Source organism: Pinus tabuliformis, chromosome 3_1, assembly GCF_031772625.1.
Source record: "Pinus tabuliformis cultivar Carrire ecotype Pingquan chromosome 3_1, CPIR1, whole genome shotgun sequence".
In the NCBI taxonomy this organism is placed as follows: Eukaryota; Viridiplantae; Streptophyta; class Pinopsida; order Pinales; family Pinaceae; genus Pinus; species Pinus tabuliformis.
This window is the reverse complement of record NC_142301.1, coordinates 383,420,188-383,438,349: the sequence shown is the minus strand read 5'-3', so window position 1 is coordinate 383,438,349 and position 18,162 is coordinate 383,420,188. Positions and strand designations below refer to the sequence as shown.

General features: G+C 38.4%; 1 protein-coding gene and 1 pseudogene across 1 annotated transcript; one reads left to right on the top strand and one right to left on the bottom strand.

The window, feature by feature from the left end:
* Positions 1–204: 204 nt before the first annotated feature.
* On the bottom strand, positions 205–1,305 carry LOC149187330 (F-box/kelch-repeat protein At1g80440-like). Its single transcript, XM_089409626.1, has one exon. The coding sequence runs from the start codon at positions 1,303–1,305 to the stop codon at positions 205–207; it is 1,101 nt and encodes a 366-aa protein (XP_089265752.1).
* A 7,167-nt stretch (positions 1,306–8,472) lies between these two features.
* The window catches only part of LOC149187329 (N-terminal acetyltransferase A complex catalytic subunit NAA10 pseudogene), a 64,042-nt pseudogene continuing 54,352 nt past the window's right edge, over positions 8,473–18,162 (top strand).

The following is an 18,162-nucleotide window of genomic DNA, read 5'->3' as shown; positions in this document are numbered from 1 at the left end:
TGCAACATGTCATACAATTCCTAGTTAACAATAAACCAACTTCATTCCATTAAACACATCTAAACTCATCGAAAAAAACAACATTGCTTTCTAAAGTCTACTACCAATGTCCATTCAATGATAACACAATGTGAAATTTCCTCCTACGCATCGATTAATTTAGCTGTATTCAACCTACAATAAGGTTATAACTGTTACTTAGCTTCAAATCTCAAAAGTAACGGCACGGTCAACACTCTGTCCATTGAGCAGATAAGAGTTTTCTGATCTCTCAATCGTAGTCCACATCCCAATCGTTTCCGCTTGCTCTTCTGTTGCAGTTCTGACAGGTGGGGGCTCATACATATAGCAAACTTTAACATTTCTCTCACGATAACCGTAAACAAAAATCTTGTCATGCAAGGCTATACAACACGAAATCCTGTCAAGGGTTTTAGGAAGAGAACCCAACACCCTCCAAACGTTTTCATCGGAATCGTATTCCGCCACTCCCTGCTGCTTCTCAAACGAATACAACCGCCCGGAAGAAGAAACAACCAGACACTGCCGTGGGTCTCCCCCGGTATCCGACATATTCTCCAGCGTTGTCCATGCCCCTCTTTCTGGATCATAAACTTCCGCACTCCACCCGATTAGATCACCCTCCTCATCACTGTCACTGCTAATAACGAAGAATTTGCCGTGAAGGAATGCGCCATAGCATTCATCCCGTCCTTGGCTCATGTCGGGAAGAAGCTTCCATTCGTCTTCCAACACATTGTAAACAGCCGCTGATGAGAGGAGATTATAATTGCCATCCTGTCCGCCGGCAACGTAAATGAGTCCTTGCGATGACACTGAGAAAGCACCGGAGAATCGCCTCACCGGCATGTCCGCCCCGCGGCTCCACTTACTCGACGAGAAATCAAAGATGAAAACAGTTTTGAGTCCCTCCACTTGGTCGGGGTTCGACGGATCCCACCCGCCGAACAAAACCAGCTTTTGGTTGACACAAACGCAGTCAGGAAAGAGTGGAATCCCATTGTGAAGGGGAGGAAGTGTTTTCCGTGTGCCTCGCAGAGGGTCAATCACCGAAACCACCATTTGTAGATTAGGATGAGTGTCATCCAGATATTCCCGGAGTTCCAGCAAATATATCAACTGCTCGGAAGTCCCAAGCTTTTTTCTGTCTTCATAGAACTGGGGGTGCTTCACAACGGCCTCCCAGGTTTTGCAAACGGCTTTGACATTTCCGTGAGAATGGTAATGCACTCTTAGGAGACACTCTCGACCTAATTCCCATGGAAGAACAGCAAAAGGATCCATAAATCAGAGTCTTTGAAATCAGAGAAGCAAAAGGGTAACGTACCAGAATTAGAGTCTTCCTAACTGGACTGGCTAAACCCAACCGCTTGGTCCATGCGAAGGCCAGATCCAACACAACATACGATGAGTAAGCACAAGGATCGAAGGAAAGGGAGAGATCGATATAAATAATAAGTCGTGTAACAACAGAGAAGCGCTTCCATTAACGGAAACGGGTCAAAATGTCCTAATATTTTCCATGGTTTCCTCGGGTAGTCAAACGAGGCCATTTTTCTGTTTTCCTTTTTCATTTTTCGGTGGGTTTTTTTAATTCTTTAATGTTTGAGAATTATAATTTTAGATGGTTGGGTAAATTTTGGTTTTTTTTTAATTCTTTAATGTTTGAGAATTATAAATTTAGATGCTTGAGTAAATTTTAATCGATCAATTATTTTTAATATTTTTACGAATTTGTTTAATCCGGAAGGTTTAAATATTCAAGGCGTCTAATTTATTTATATATTTCAAAAATATTTAAAAAAAAAAAATACAATTTCACTTAAAATCATATTATCAAATTAAAGAAAAAAAAAACTATTTTTCCTAATAATTAGATTGTAATATTTAAGTTAAATGTATTTTTATATTGTTGAGGTGTATTTTAATTGGTAATTCGAGATATGTGAAATTGTTGAAACTAGAGACCCACGTTCATCCCTTGTGACCCTTTTGTTAGTTGAAACTCGAGAGACCTGATTTACTGAGAGGAGGGAGTTTCAGTTGAAACTCGAGAGACCCGATTTACTGGGAGGAGGGAGTTTTTGTTAGTTGAACCTCGAGAGACCCGATTCACTGAAAAGAGAGAGTTTCAATTGAAACTGAGAGACCCGATTTACTGAGAGGAGGGAGTTAGTTGAAACTCGAGAGAGGAGGGAGTTAGTTGAAACTCAAGAATCCCCTTGTTAGTTGAAACTCCAAAACCGATTTACTAAGAGGAGGGAGTTAGTTGAAACTCGAGAATCCCCTTGTTAGTTGAAACTCCAGAGACCCCTTTGTTGGTTGAAACTCGAGAGACCCGAAGGAGGAAGTTAGTTGAAACAGGAGAGAGGAGGAAGTTAGAAACTCGAGAGAGGAGGGAGTTTGTTGAAACTCGAGAGAGAGGAGGAAAGAGGAGGGAGGACAAATATAGTTGAAACTCCAGAGACCCCTTTGTTAGTTGAAACTCGAGAGACTCGATTTACTGAGATGAAGCAGTTAGTTGAAACTCAGAGAGCAGGGAGTTAGTTGAAACTCCAGAGACCCGATTTTAGAGGAGGAGAGAGAACAAATATAGTTGAAACTCAAGAGACAGAGAAGAGGAGAGAGGAGGACAAACATAGTTGAAACTCGAGAGACCCCCTTATTAGTTGAAACTTGAAAGACCCCATTTACTGAGAGGAGGAGAGAGGAGGAAAAATATAAAGACCCTGAGAGGAGGAGAGAGGAGGAGAAATATAGTTGAAACTCAAGAGACCCCCTTGTTACTCGAAAGGCCCGATTTACTGAGAGGAGGTGAGAGGAGGACAAATATAGTTGAAACTCGAGAGACCCCCATGTTAGTTGAAACTCGAAAGACCTGAATAATCCCCCGAAACTCGAAAGACCTGATTAATCCCCTTGTTAGTTGAGAGACCCCCTTGTTAGTTGAACCTCGAAAGGAGAGAGGAGGAAAAATATAGTCAAAACTCGAGAGACCCCCTTGTTAGTTGAAACTCGAGAGACCCAATATACTGAGAGGAGGAGAGATGAGGACAAATATAGTTGAAACTCGAGAGACCCCCTTGTTAGTTGAAACTCGAAAGACCTCCTTGTTAGTTGAAACTCGAAAGACCTGATTAAGAGGAGGAGGGAGGAGGACAAATATAGTTGAAACTTGAGAGAACCCCTTGTTAGTTGAAACTCGAAGCCCTGATTAATCCCCTTGTTAGTTGAAACTCCAGAGACCCCCTTGTTAGTTGAAACTCAAAAGACCCGATTTACTGAGAGAAGAAGAGAGGAGGAGAAATATAGTTGAAACTGGAGAGACCCCCTTGTTAGTTGAAACTCGAGAGACATGATTTACTGAGAGGAGGAAAGAGGAGGACAAATATAGTTGAAACTCGAGATACCCCCTTGTTAGTTGAAATTGGAGAGACCCGATTTATTAAGAGGAGAAAGGAAGACAAATATAATTGAAAATTGAGAGACCCGATTTACTGAGAGGAAAATAAATATCCTCTACGAAAAGGACAAAGTACAATCCCACACGAAAACAAATATCCTTTACCAAAAGGACAAAGTACAATCCCACAGGTTATGAAGACGACAAAATACAAGTAGTTACGTGTGAGGCTAAATGCACTTTTATATTTAGAATTGTCTTTTAAATAATCAAATATTACTATTTTTCCCAAACAAAACATTTTAAATAGTCATCAAATATTATTCTCTAATTTCAATTTTAAAAACTATCTAATTAGATTAGGCCATTAATTTATTACACCTAAAAGTGTTCTACAAGGCAACAACCTAGTATGGTATATTTTGAATTGGTCAAATTACATAATAAAATTAAAATTAAATAAAAATATTAAAGTAACATGATGTAAAATAAAAATAACAAAATAACAATAATCCTATAAAAATAAAATTAAAAATGCCCCATGGTATTGACCCAATGTATTCATGTAGATTATTTCTTATTTAGTGGGGAAAATTATGCTTGCCTAAATTCATTTTATCTCTAAATCTACAAAGTGTGAAGGGATCAAATCTTTTGAGATGCAAATCTCTTTTATAGTGAAAAGTGATTTGATCCCTCCTTAAGTTTGGTAGATTCAGAGTTAAGATGAATATAAGTTGGTTATATTTAAAAATATTATTTTGCTTTATATTTAAAATTTTAATTTAATATTATAATATAATTTTGGTAAAAAACAATTTAATTAAATGACACCATCAATTTATTAGGATCTTCTAATCACATAAATAAACACCTCATTCGCATTCAAGTGGTCTTTGAGTACGATTTTTTGGAAACTTTTCCAGTCTACTTTTGTATCTAATTTGTTTAGAATGGTCTTTGAGTGTGATTTTTTGGAAACTTTTCCGGTTTATTTTCATATCTAAATTGTCTAGAATTCACCACAAATTTATTGAAATGACAAGTTTGACATTTCAACTATTCCGAATGAAAGTACCCCATGGGTTTTTGATGGTGCTGAATCCATATATGTAGTAAAAAAAATGAGTTTAAATAACCCAAATCAAGATTTTGCTACAATTTTTTCACACCAAAAAATCAGCTAGAAACTCCAAAAAATCAAACTTAAAAACTAGTGCATTGACATTGTCCTTCCATATTTCATAATTTGTTCAGAGAAAACTTAAAAGCATTGTTGAAAAATGATTGGTTTCTTATTAACTAAGATTCCAACTAACTTCAGTCATAAATAATTACATAATTTAAATGTTTGTTTTTATTTTTGTTATTGCTTTTTTAAATCTTAAATTTAATTAAAATTAAAAAGTAAAAAAAAAAAAAAAAAAAAATTAATTATAAAGCTCACCCAATTCAAAATTTCAAAGAAAACCAAAACAACAAATTGATTTATATATTAAAATAACATTAAATTATAATTTTATTAAAAACTATAATAATAATTAAAAACAGAATTTAGGCTATGTGATCTATATTATGAAAAGTAAGAAAACTTTAGATAAAAAATCACATTATCAGAGTTTTGTCAATGGGTTTCGAACCATCTAGTGTGGTTGAAACCATATGTGGTTCATCATCTCGTGTGGTTGAAACCATATATGGTTCTTTGTCACGACAAGATAAGAACAAGTTCATGGCATCAAGTTAAATAGATGAAAAGAAAATATTTTAGTTGGTTATATTTGACTAAATAAATAATATTATTAATAAATAAACTTTTCATGTAAATAAAACTTAAAATAATATTTTAATATAAATAAATAATAGTTAGAATATAAATTTTAATATTGAATTAAGGAAAGTAATTAATCAAAAGAAAATCTTAATGAAATGAATATGTAAAAATAAAAATAATATTTAGATCAAACATAACTAATCAAAATACTAAAACAATTAGTAAAATCAATATCATAATAAAAATAATATTTGAGTCAAAATTAAATAATCAAAACAATAAAAGAAAAATAATATTTTGGTCAAATTTAGATAATGGAAACAATTAATTCTAAAAAATTAAAACTAAATGAAAATAATAAATGGTAAAACTTAAAAAAAAAAATCTTAATAATATTATTTATTTAGTCAAACTATATTATAACAACTAAAAAAACTTCTCTTCATCTATTTAACTTATGCTTGTTCTGGATCTATTTAACTTGATGCTTGTTATTTATCTTCTCTTCATCTATTTAACTTGATGTCTGTTCTTCATTTAGTCTTGACAATGAACCACACTAATGGTGCTAAACGAGTCGAAAAACTCTATTGATGTAACTTTTACCTCGCAACTCTGATAATGTGATTTTTACCTCAAAAAACATACACAAAACTATGATGATATGACTTCCAAAAATTTTCTAACATATAAAACAATCCAACATCATCATAAACAAAACAAATAACCTTACAATTAACACCGGTGAATTACAAATAACATTGTGGTTTACCATTTTAAAATGTTTGAATATTTTTTAATTCAGTAAATATAATCAATACCCTTAAGAACAGACAGAATCTTCAAATTTTACTTATAATCTAGATTCCATAATACTTCGTAAAATCATGTTGAAAAAACTATTATTTTTTCGAGCTAAATCCTCCTCTCTAGGTGTAGAGTTTGGAAAACTAACTAATAACGTTTTGGGAAGTAACTATTTCTTATGGAATAGTTAGGGTATGCAATAACTATTTACATCGGGGAAATGGAAAAAATTACTAATAAGTATTTTAGTGAATATTTGGAGTACGATTAATAAATAAAGTAAAAAATTTAAAAATTTAAAATTTAAAATATTTTATATTATATAGATGTGTAGTGTAATTAATAAATTGATTTTTTTTTAAATATTTTTTTTGTTTTATTCTTTCTTGTGGAATAATCATGGTATGTAATAACTATTTATATTTAAGATATTTAAAAAATTAATAATAGATATTTTTGGGATAGGATTAAAAAATAAGTAAATTTTTTTAGAAATTTAATATAAAAATTATTTTATATTATATAAATTTGTAGTGTAATTAATAACTAAAATGTTTTTTAGAATATTTTTTCTGTTTAATTTTATTTAAAATATACTAGGGATTTAAAAAAAAATATATTTAATATATAATGCAAAGTTTCCAAAGTTTTCTAAGATATAATATTAATTTATACATTGTAATGTCCCACGAAAAATGTGAATATTTGGTTTACTGTGGTAAATACAAACTGAATATGATAATCATTATCTGTTTGAAATTTAATAATATTTGTTTTATTTTGAGAGAAAAGAAATGTTTTCTTTTAAAAGCTGGTAACTTCTCAACGAGGAAGTTTTCTTTTGGAAAAAAAAAAGTTGTTGTGATTGCAACCATAACTACCTCCCCTAACTGGAAGACTTTCCAGAGAAAAGGAGGGGAGGGGAGGAAAATCTGCGTTGTAGGGATATGCAGAGAAAGAGAAAAGAGACTAATTCTGGTGATGATCAGATAGCCCTGCACAATGTGCAAGTAACTTGCGGAAGACTGTTGTCTAGCAAGTAAGCTAGGGGGGAGATTCTGGTACTGAAAGACGAATCTCATGGTCAGGCAGTTGAGATGTAGTAGGAGTCCCAGTGTAAGGTCCTCGGGCGCGAGCGCAGGTGCGGGCGATCAGCGAGTCGGGCTGCACGATGGGCGCGCGGGCGCAGGGGCGGGCGCGCAGGCGCACGGGCGGGCGTGCTCTGCACGACAATGCAAAGAAGTGCGACATAAGAAGTGCGACGATGAAAAATGGCTAAGGCAAAAGTGCGACGGTGAACTTATACCCAACGAGCGTGGAGAAGAGTATGGGCGAGGCCGACACATACTTGGGCGCGTGCAAAGGGTGTGTTAATATTATTTTGGGGGTCGGCTGGAGAGCCACCACCCATGTTGGTGTGCATATATATTGTATGCGTTGAGACCTCATTTGAAACCAACAAGCAATCAAGCTTGGACAACTTCGCATAGAGTTCAAGGGTAAACAAGTGCGCAGATTTGGAAGGGAGTGCACATAACTCATGCGCATTACTTGAAGGCGCAGTCTTGGTGTTACTTAGAGCCGGTCGAGGGTTGGGCAAGGTGTGCCCAAGGTTGTCTTGAGTGCAGATTTGTGCCGGGATTGACAAGGGTGTCTTGGTGGCTCAGGTGAGCACCCACCCTTCGTGCAAGGCGTGCACATGGTTATTGTAAAAGGCTGATTTGCCTATGTTGTAAAAGAAGCTAAGTATTGGCTTGGAGTTTGCCAAGCATTACTTGTGATGATTGTATTATTAAAAGAAGATTGATTATTATATATTGTTGGGCAAACTCATTGTTCAGGGAGTTGCCCCTCCCTTTATACTGTGCAATTGTTGTTCTTGTTATAACTGTTGTTGATAATGAATGAGTTTGGGTGTTCATTGGTATAAAGGATAAACATAATTTTACTTGGTTGCGAAACACAAACTAAGTAAGGACAAGTGAATTAGGCATAGTCCATGAATGTTAGTATTGGTGAAAAGAAAGCGTTCGGTGGTGCCGCACCTCGCTATAAGCGGTTGGAAGACTACCGCAGGTGTAGGGGCGTGACAGGTGGTATCAGAGCAGCTGATTCAGGGTATTGAAGGTTGAAGCTGCTACACTGAAGTTTGTGAACAGGTTCAGGTGTTGAAGCATTGAAGCTGATACATACTTGACAGGTGGAAACAGAACTTCGGTTTGAAGCCGGTGAGCAGGGTTGCTCGTGACAGTGGAAAGGGTACTTGCAGGTGAAGGAAGCCGTTTCACACAAGTGGAACAAGGGTTGGTTCAAATTGCAGGTGACTTGGTGAAGCTGTTGGATGGTCGAAACTAGATTGCAAAAAAGGAAGAAGTTGTTAGAGATGGCAGCTGAATCTCAGGCTGGGTCTAGTCATCAGGGTGTGCAGGATGCTACCATCACACTTATGGAGAAAGTGTTGGTGAGAATGGAGGTTATGGAGACTTCTTGGGAAAAGAAGATGGACTTGCTCGCTAAAGAACAAGAGGCCAATTCAAAGAGGAAGGAAGAACTCGATGAACTCCGAACACAACACGATGAACTCCGGACACAATATGAGTACACTGATCTTATGTGTACACAACTTGAAATAAGGGTCAAAGAGGTTGAAGAAGCAAGGGATCAGGGTCTTGCAGAGATCATGAACTTGAAGAAAACTCTTGACGAAGCCAAGGATGAGATCGTAGTGTTGAAGAAGGCCGTGAGGCATAACTCAGGTGGAGGAGTGCCTCATGTGAAGGTCAAGGAACCAAAATCTTATGATGGCACAAGGAATGCAAAGACTCTTGGAAACTTTCTATGGGACATGGAGAAATACTTGGAACGGTTGGGTCTATCTGATGGTGAGACAAAGGTCATGGTAGCTGCTCAGTTCTTAACAAAGGATGCTAAGATGTGGTGGCGAAGGAGGTTGGATCAGATTGCCAATGGTAGTGCTGATGACATTACTTCGTGGGATGACATGAAGAAGGCTTTACAGACCCATTTTAGTCCTCAGGATGAAACATGGGAAGCAAGGACAAAGATTAAGTACATAAAGCAGACTGGAAGCCTACAAGCATATCAGCGAGAGTTTGCAAGTGCAGCTCTGGAACTTCCTGACATGGCGGAAAGGGACAAGGTGTTCAACTTCATTATTGGGTTGAAGCCTTGGGCACGCAATGAAGTGAAGAGGCAGAATATTAGGACACTTGAAGAAGCTTTTGTTGCTGTTGACAGGTTGGTGGAGCATTATGATGAGACTTCTGATGATAGGAAGAAGAAGTTCGATAAACCGAAAGATAAGAAGAAGGATGATGCTTCGAAATCGGATGATAGTTCGAAGACAAAGAAAGCCTTGAAGTGTTGGATATGTGCTAGACCATACACGGTGAAGAATTGTCCTTCTAAACCAAAGGTGACTACTATTGCACAATCTGATGCAAAGAATGAAGGTGCTTTTGTTGGGATGATGCAGATACTTGGTGCTTCTGCTACTACGGAGGTGGTCTCTAGGAGGGTCTCCTGAGAGGAACAGATTGGAGTATGTTCGAATGAAGGTTGGGGGTGATGATGTACTCACTATGGTGGATAGTGGGGCTTCTCACAACTTCATGGGTGAAGATATTGCGAGAAGAATTGGGTTGAAATTTGTACCGGCAAAGGCACAAATGAAGACATTGAATTCTCCTCCTATTGAGATTCTTGGTATAGCTGAGAGGGTGGACACTACACTTGGTGAATGGACAGGGAAGGTTGATTTCACTATAGTGCAGATTGATGACTATGAAGCTGTATTGGGGATGGAATTCATGAAACAATTTGATGCTATGATTGTTCCACATTTGAAGAAGCTCTATATTTACGATGGAAGGGAAGATGTACCCATTGGTGTGACAAGACCTGATTGTAAGTTGGGAGTGATGCAAATGGAGGATGAGAAGAGAATGGGAGACATGAGTAAGCGGTTGTCTACTGTTGAGACAAAGCTTACCGAGCAGTCATTGGTCATCAGGTCACTTTCAGATAGCATCTTGGATCTGTCATGAAGGCTAGAGTTGGTTGAGGATGATGATGATGATGAGGAGGTATATGTGAGGCCGGATGTCCATGAGGAAGACCGGGTTGCTTATCTACAAAGGATGGAGGTTGAGGATCCTGATAGGTGGATCGAATTGATTAGTGAGGGAGATCCTTCAGGCTCTACTCCCTCTACATCTTCTTAGATGGATGAGAAGATGGGGCTCATTGTTAGCTGCTCATGGCAGTGAGTCCTTAAACATGTTGAGCAGGTATGATTGATGGTGCAGGGATGGCTTGGCATCAAGCATCATGACATGTTGTAGATGGATGGAGTTTCCATGGACCTGAGCATGGATTAGGGAGATATATTCTTGATGAGTCAAGAATGTGGCAGGATGTTTGAGGAACAATTGATGATGGCATCAGGCTGTTCACTCTCATGGTTTGAGCATGACAGTTGGATTAGCTACCCAACTAGTTCAGACATGGGGTCGCGAAGTGTGTAGAGATGTGTTAGCATTTTGTTGGAGTATCATGACAGAGGTTCACATGGTGACACATGATGAGCTCAACACGAGATGTTGCAGTGGAGATTGTGGTAGAAGGGTCGATGATCATGGATCAATATGATATCTGATGGAGGACATACCGTTGAGGTGTATACCTTGGTATGGAGTACTTGGTGGCAGTTGGTCACTAAGGTGAGACATGATAGAGATGGAGTTCTACATATGTTGCAGGGATGTTTGCCTTATGTGGAGGATTTGACATCATGGATAGTGATGATCTTGGTGGATGGCTACCGGGATGGTATGTTGTCGAGGACGACAACGATTTTAGGTGGAAGAGGATGTAAGGTCCTTGGGCGCGGGCGCGGTTGGGCGCCGGGCGAGTCGGCGTGCATGATGGGCGTGGGTTTGGGCGACCGGCAAGTTGGGCTGCACAATGGGTGCGCGGGTGGGCATGGGCACGCGGACGGGCGCGCGCTGCACAACAATGCGACGAAGTGTGACATAAGAAGTGCGACGATGAAAAATGGCTAAGGCAAAAGTGCGACGGTGAACTTATACCCAACGAGCGTGGAGAAGAGTATGGGCGAGGCCGACACATACTTGGGCGCATGCAAAGGGTGTGTTAATATTATTTCGGGGGTCGGCTGGAGAGCCACCACCCATGTTGGTGTGCATATATATTGTATGCGTTGAGACCTCATTTGAAACCAACAAGAGAATAAGCTTGGACAACTTCGCATAGAGTTCAAGGGTAAAAAAGTGTGCAGTTTTGGAAGGGAGTGTGCATAACTCATGCGCATTACTTGAAGGCGTAGTCTTGGTGTTACTTAGAGCCGGTCGAGGGTTGGGCAAGGTGTGCCCAAGGTTGTCTTGAGTGCAGATTTGTGCAGGGATTGACAAGGGTGTCTCAGTGGCTCAGGTGAGCACCCACCCTTCGTGTAAGGCATGCAGATGGTTATTTTAAAAGGGTGATTTGCCTATGTTGTAAAAGAAGCTAAGTATTGGCTTGGAGTTTGCCAAGAATTACTTGTGATGATTGTATTATTAAAAGAAGATTGATTATTATATATTGTTGGGCAGACTCATTGTTCAGGGAGTTGCCCCTCCCTTTATGCTGTGCAATTGTTTTTCTTGTTATAATTGCTGTTGATAATTTATGAGTATGGGTGTTCATTGGTATAAAAGATAAACATAATTTTACTTGGTTACGAAACACAAACTAAGTAAGGACAAGTGAATTAGGTGTAGTCCACAAATGTTAGTATTGGTGAAAAGAAAGCGTTTGGTGCTGCCGCACATCGCTATAAGCGGTTGGAAGACTACCGCAGGTGTAGGGGTGTGACACCCAGGCTTGGGTGGACCTTCAAGGACATCTTTACAAAACCCCTGAGGGAAACTGATGTGTGAACTTTATAATGTAACATACTTCTGTTAAAAGAGGTGTGGAAGGCTTTCTCTACAATGAACAGTAGAGGAATTCGAGAAGAGAGATGGGTGTCCTATCCTATATATCTTTACAAATATATGAGTTAGTAGTCTGTGTAAGAGTTTTCTTTTTATTTATGAATTGGAAATAACGGCAAGAGAAGTCTGTAGATAACTAACCATAAACTATTTGTAGAGAGTTCAAAGAATATAGCAGACTCAGGTATAGCAAGAGACTGTCCTCGTAGAAGACAAGAATCCATATAGTTAATTAACAGAATGACCATATAAGAGCTCTTTCTTTAATTATGCCGAAACACAAAGAAATGCAGGAAAAATCTAGAGGGAAAATTCAAACCTTCGGAACACAATCAACGGAGAGACAACTACGAAAGATTTTAAAGAAATTGCAGAGAGGCAAAGCAGTCCCGCATGAATATCGAACCTAAATCCAAAACCGTTTCTTTTCCTACATGCATGTAGCTATATTAAACATTCGACAGTGAATCAAATCCTGTAGCTATTTTAACATTCGATAGTGAAGTAAATCATGTAGCTGTATTAAACATTCGATAGAGAAGAAAATCCTATATCTATATTAAAATTTGATAGCTAAGTAAATCATATAGCTACATTAACATTTAGTAGTGAAGCAAATTATGATAAAAGTTAGAAAAAAAACATAACCAGAACTCTGAGCAATGGATTAAAAGCATAAGATGTTACGTGGAAGTTGTACGCTCAAGAGGATTAGCAGTACCATAAGGTTCAGTCTCAAAAGCATATACCATATTCAACAAGGGCTATTAAACCAAAACTATCATTAATCGTGCTAAAGACTGCGTACCTAGAAACCTCATAAAATACGCAAAATATACATGATAGCATTTCTTGGAATCGAACTATGCATTTGAATATACAGTAAACTTTAGAAAATTAAAACTTAAAGAGTCCTAAAGGAGACCGGATCATTATTTAGCATAAAGAGAAGCCTTAGGGCCCTGGTATATCTCGGCATGAAATTAAAAATTTATCATACACCCTGGTCCCAAGGACCATATCAGAACCTGGAAAATACAAGAATGTACTCAGCGAAAAAGAGAAACTGGAGTAAGCTACAGTGGGTTCAACCTAGAAATTATATCCATAGCAGTTCCTATTTATAATGGATGAAATATACAGCGTATCAACAGAATTTAAGAACAAGCCCAAGGGCATGTCAAGTTGGATGGTGCACCAGGATAACCAAGGCCACGGTTCTGAGAAATAACTGGGAAAAAAATTACATTAACCCTGGAAAGAGCCGCAGAGAAAACCCTAACTGGTGTTATAGAATTCGCCACCAATCTGATACAATGAAAGAAGTAGAAATCATAAACACTTGGGTCGAAGGGTTCTGAAAAAATTGGAAGAACCCCTGCTTTTCAACGACCCAAAATTTGCAACTCTCAACAGATCTAGAAATCGAAATCCTCAGGAGAAAAATTCTAGGAAGCTTACCTGATAGCCAATGCTGAAGGGGTAGAACCTGGTGAGAATTGTTTAGGACCTTCGGTGACTTCTGGAGGCCAAAAACATGTCCCCTCAACCATAGGTCAAAGGAGAAACAAAGAAATTGTTAGAGATTTGGATATAAAATATAATGATAACCTCAGAGAAAGGAAAATTCAAAGAATGTAAGAACTCTGCATTAATAAAACCTTACCAGAACACTATTACTGCAAGAACCAGGTCAATTACAGTCCTAAGCTCGGCGGTGTCCATAGACCTTCTGGTTCATTTGGCGCGAAGGAGTTCTGGACCATTCGGGGCAAAGGAGAAGAGGCAGAGCTGAAACAAAACCCTGTGCAAATGGATAGAGAGTCTCCACGCTACCGGATAAACAAGGGTGGAGTACATCGAACTAAGCACAACCCTCGAATGGGCGTAGATGCATCCACACCATCGATGAGGGGAGAAGCCCAAGGGGCGTGAAGTCGAAGTGTACGGTGGCCATACCCCATCATGTGACAGAGTTGGTGAAAAGTAAATTTCCAAGCCAAATGTTAAGAGCAGACAGCGCCGGTAGCTAATGGCAAAGGGGTGAGAGTACCCAGCATTAATGCCATCGTCAAAACTTCTACTGGAAAGTTTTTCCGTCAACACAACACAAATTCTTTGATATTACAAGAATGGTGTATTTGATATTTAATAGTTATGTAAAGTTAATATGTAAAATTTAATATGCAAGTTTGCGGCTGAACATTTGACTTATATGTAAAAAAAAAAAATTATCAAGGTAAGATTATATAAAGTAGGTGGGTACATTACAAGTGGTATCAGAGCCAAGTTTCAAAAACTGTGGCCTCTGGGAAATAAAACAGATAATTGTATTCATTTTATGTTCATCTTTATTGAGTAGTTAAAGAAAAATAGTTAATGCGTTGACCCTTCTTCTGTTACTTTTCTTATGTTAAGTACAGGAAAACAGAAGACCGTCAATATGAGAAGAGCAGACATTGTTTCACATAGGTTTGTGGTGGGTCAGGGACCTACAACCGACCCTGAAAGTAACCCGGAATTATGGGTACAACTTGGAGAGGAGGCTCGTAATACGAATCTTGCAATATTAGAGATAGTACATGAGTTGAAAAATGAAATGGCCTGATTGCGAGAGGATAACGCGAGGTTAACCATGGAACAGGAAAGGATCATAAAGACCCTATCTGACAAGAAGAATTAGCAACCGTTGAATCCCAACGCTGAGCAGCAAAGGGTGTCGGAGGAGCAGAATCACCACATAGAACCAGAAGAGTCAGAAGGAAGGGAGGAGGAACGATCTGATAATGCTTCTGAGCAACAAACATCAAAAAAGCAGCGGATAAAGTTGCAAGGGGAGTTCTATAAGATCAAACCGCCACACTTTGATGGAGAACTAGAGGAAGCAGCCGAGGCATGGTTGATTAATATGAACAAATACTTCCAGCTATATGAATACGATCACAACCTCAAGGCATGGTTGGCCATTTTCCAATTACAGGGAAAAGCCACCCTGTGGTGGGAAGAAGTTAAGATGGTAAGAGGAGTAAGTGAACAAAATATAACTTGGGAAACATTTCAAAAATACTTTAAGGAAAGATACCTGACCGAATTTTTTTATGATGAAAAAGCAAGAGAATTCCATGACCTGCGACTGGGACAGTAAACTATGGATGAATTTATCACTCATTTTACTTCATTGCTCTGTTATGTGCCTTATATCCGAGAAGAAAAGGCTAAGGTATAGAGGTTCGTCAGTAGTTTACCTTTGAACATGAGGGAAAGAATTGAGTTTGACAACCCAAAGACGATGGATGAGGTAATACGTAAAGCCCAGATTTGTTACCAGCAAAGCAAACAGAAGGGAGAAATCATGGGTAAAAAGTGGGTTGATAGGAAAAGAAACAAATTGGCTGGAAATACTGAAGAAAATCGAGGTGGTGGTAACAAATGATTTGCCAAGGGGAAAAAGAACACAAATATATAGAAGAATCTGCTCAGATTAAAGCCACCCATTAAGTCTAGAACTAGTGAACAACCTAGAAAAATAGACAATGAAGGGACAGCAAGGCCTCTAGTGCAATGTTGGGGCTGTGGTGGACCTCATTACGTAAAAAACTACCCTCAACGAAAAGGAACCAAACAAGTTTCCCAGATCTATGAAGCATCTACAGTTGGCGATATAGGATGAAGTTTACCAAAGATTAATGCTACCCTAGAAGATCGTCAGGCGGAGTACCAGCCGACCATGATGGAATTTGAAGGTAAGCTCTTAGACCTTGCTGTAACTGTTTTAATTTATCCTGGAGCTACGTTAAGTTATATTAGTCCTAAGGTTGTGGAGCATTGTAAATTGCAACCTGTTAAATTTAAGGACCCTTGGCTAGTACAACTGGCAACAGGGGCAAAGAGATGAGTGCTTGCTAAGGTTAATAACTGCCCTTGAAAGATAGCAGGACAGCCAGTGATGGCAGATTTAAACGTGCTTCCCCTTGGTTCGTATGATGTACTGATTGGTATGGACTGGTTAGAAAAACACTGGTCCATAATTAACTGTAAAACTAAGACTATCTGTTACAAAGATGAGCTTGGAGGAAAGCAAGAGATGCAAGGAATTAAGCGGCCAGTGCAGATTCGGCCAATAACTGCCTCTTAGTTAGCAAAATGGATTAGGAAAGGATGTTAGATTTATGCCATCTAAGTGGGTTATGCCAACTCGAAACTAAAATAGCCACATTGGAAAACATTCTTGTGACACAAGAATATGCTGATGTGTTTCCGGAAGAGATTCCCGGACTACCACCCAAGAGAGACATAGATTTTACCATCGAATTGGTGCCAGGAGTAGCCCCGGTGTCCCTAGCACCCTATAGAATGAGAACACCAAAATTGACAGAGTTAAAAATGAAATTAGAGGAGTTGTTAGAAAAAAACTACATTCGCCCTAGTGTGTCACTCTGGGGAGCCCCAGTGTTGTTCGTTAAGAAGAAAGATGAGACCCTTCGCATGTGTATGGATTATCATCAATTGAATAAATTGACAATCAAAAATAAGTTTCCTCTACCCCGTATTGATGAACTTTTTGATCAAGTAAAAGGAGCAACGGTATTCTCAAAGATTGATTTGCAATTAGGATATCACCAAATCAGAATTAAAGAAGAAGACATAGCTAAAACTACTTTTAGAACACGGTATGGTCATTATGAGTTTGTGGTGTTACCCTTTGGGTTAACCAATGCCCCCGCAACCTTTATGTGTTTAATGAACAACATATTTCATCAGTATTTGGATAAGTTTGTGCTGATTTTTATTGATATACTGATATATTCCCAAACTATGGAGGAGCATAAGGAGCACCTTAGATTGGTACTGCAAACCCTCCGAGAACACCAATTATATGCCAAGTTTAGCAAATGTGATTTCTTTAAGGAACAAATACAATATTTGGGGCATATAATCACTAAATAAGGGATCACGGTGGATCCCGAAAAAATAAAGACCATAATGGAATGGCCAGTACCAAAGGATGTGGCAGACATCAAATCCTTCATGGGACTAGCAGGTTATTACAGACAGTTTGTAGAAGGATTTTCGAGAGTAGCTTATCCAATCACTTCCTTAGAGAAAAAAGGAAGAACCTTTAGGTGGACCCCAGAATGCCAAAAAAGTTTTGAGAAACTTAAGCATTTGCTCACCACCACACCCATTTTAAGCATAGCTGATCCTAGTAAAGATTATGTGGTGTGCATGGATGCAAGTAAGGAAGGGGTAGGAGGCGTGTTAATGCAAGAAGGGAAGGTAATTGCTTACAAGTCAAGAAAATTAAAAGAGCATGAGCAAAAATATTCTGCTTATGATCTAGAGTTGGCAGTCGTCATTCACGCTTTAAAAATGTGGCGACATTATCTTATGGGAAGAAAATTTCTATTATTGACAGACCACCACAGTCTGACCAATTATTTTAGCCAGCCCACCTTAAATGCTAGACAAGCACAGTGGGTGGATTTCTTAAGTGGTTTTGAGTTCGAGATCAAGCATTTGAAAGGGAAAGAGAACTGGGTGGCGGACGCTTTAAGTCAGAAATTACAATGTCTATATGAGATTTCTTGCAGTGAAGGGAAAAGCCCCTTCGAAGGAATGATTAAAAAGGCAGCAGAACAAGATACCACATATCAACAAATAAAACAGCAAGTTCAACACCCAACCAGCAAGGAAAAATAGCCAGGTTATGCTTTGGATGCTACTGGAATGCTGTATTACAAGAAAAGGCTGTATGTGCCCAATCAGAACAGCATTAAAAACTTGATTTTGGATGAATATCATAAAAGTCACTACGTTGGAAACCCAGGATATCAGAAAATGATCACTGCACTCCAGAAATAATATTATTGGCTGGGTATGAAGAAAGATGTGGTTGGATACTTGGCACATTGTCTGGAATGCCAACAAATTAAAGCAGAACACCAATACCCTGCAGGGTTATTACAACCATTACCCATTCTGGAATGGAAGTGGGAAACCATCTCTATGGACTTCATAACGGGTTTTCCCAAGTCAAAGAGAAATAATGACTCGATCATGGTGGTGGTGGACAAGTTAAGTAAATCAGCACATTTTATACATGTGCAATCTACTTACAGAGCTATGTAGATCGCCCATGT

Bases quoted from the DNA above. Each gene is read 5' to 3' on its own strand.
- LOC149187330 (XM_089409626.1), bottom strand. From the start codon at position 1,305: ATGGATCCTTTTGCTGTTCTTCCATGGGAATTAGGTCGAGAGTGTCTC.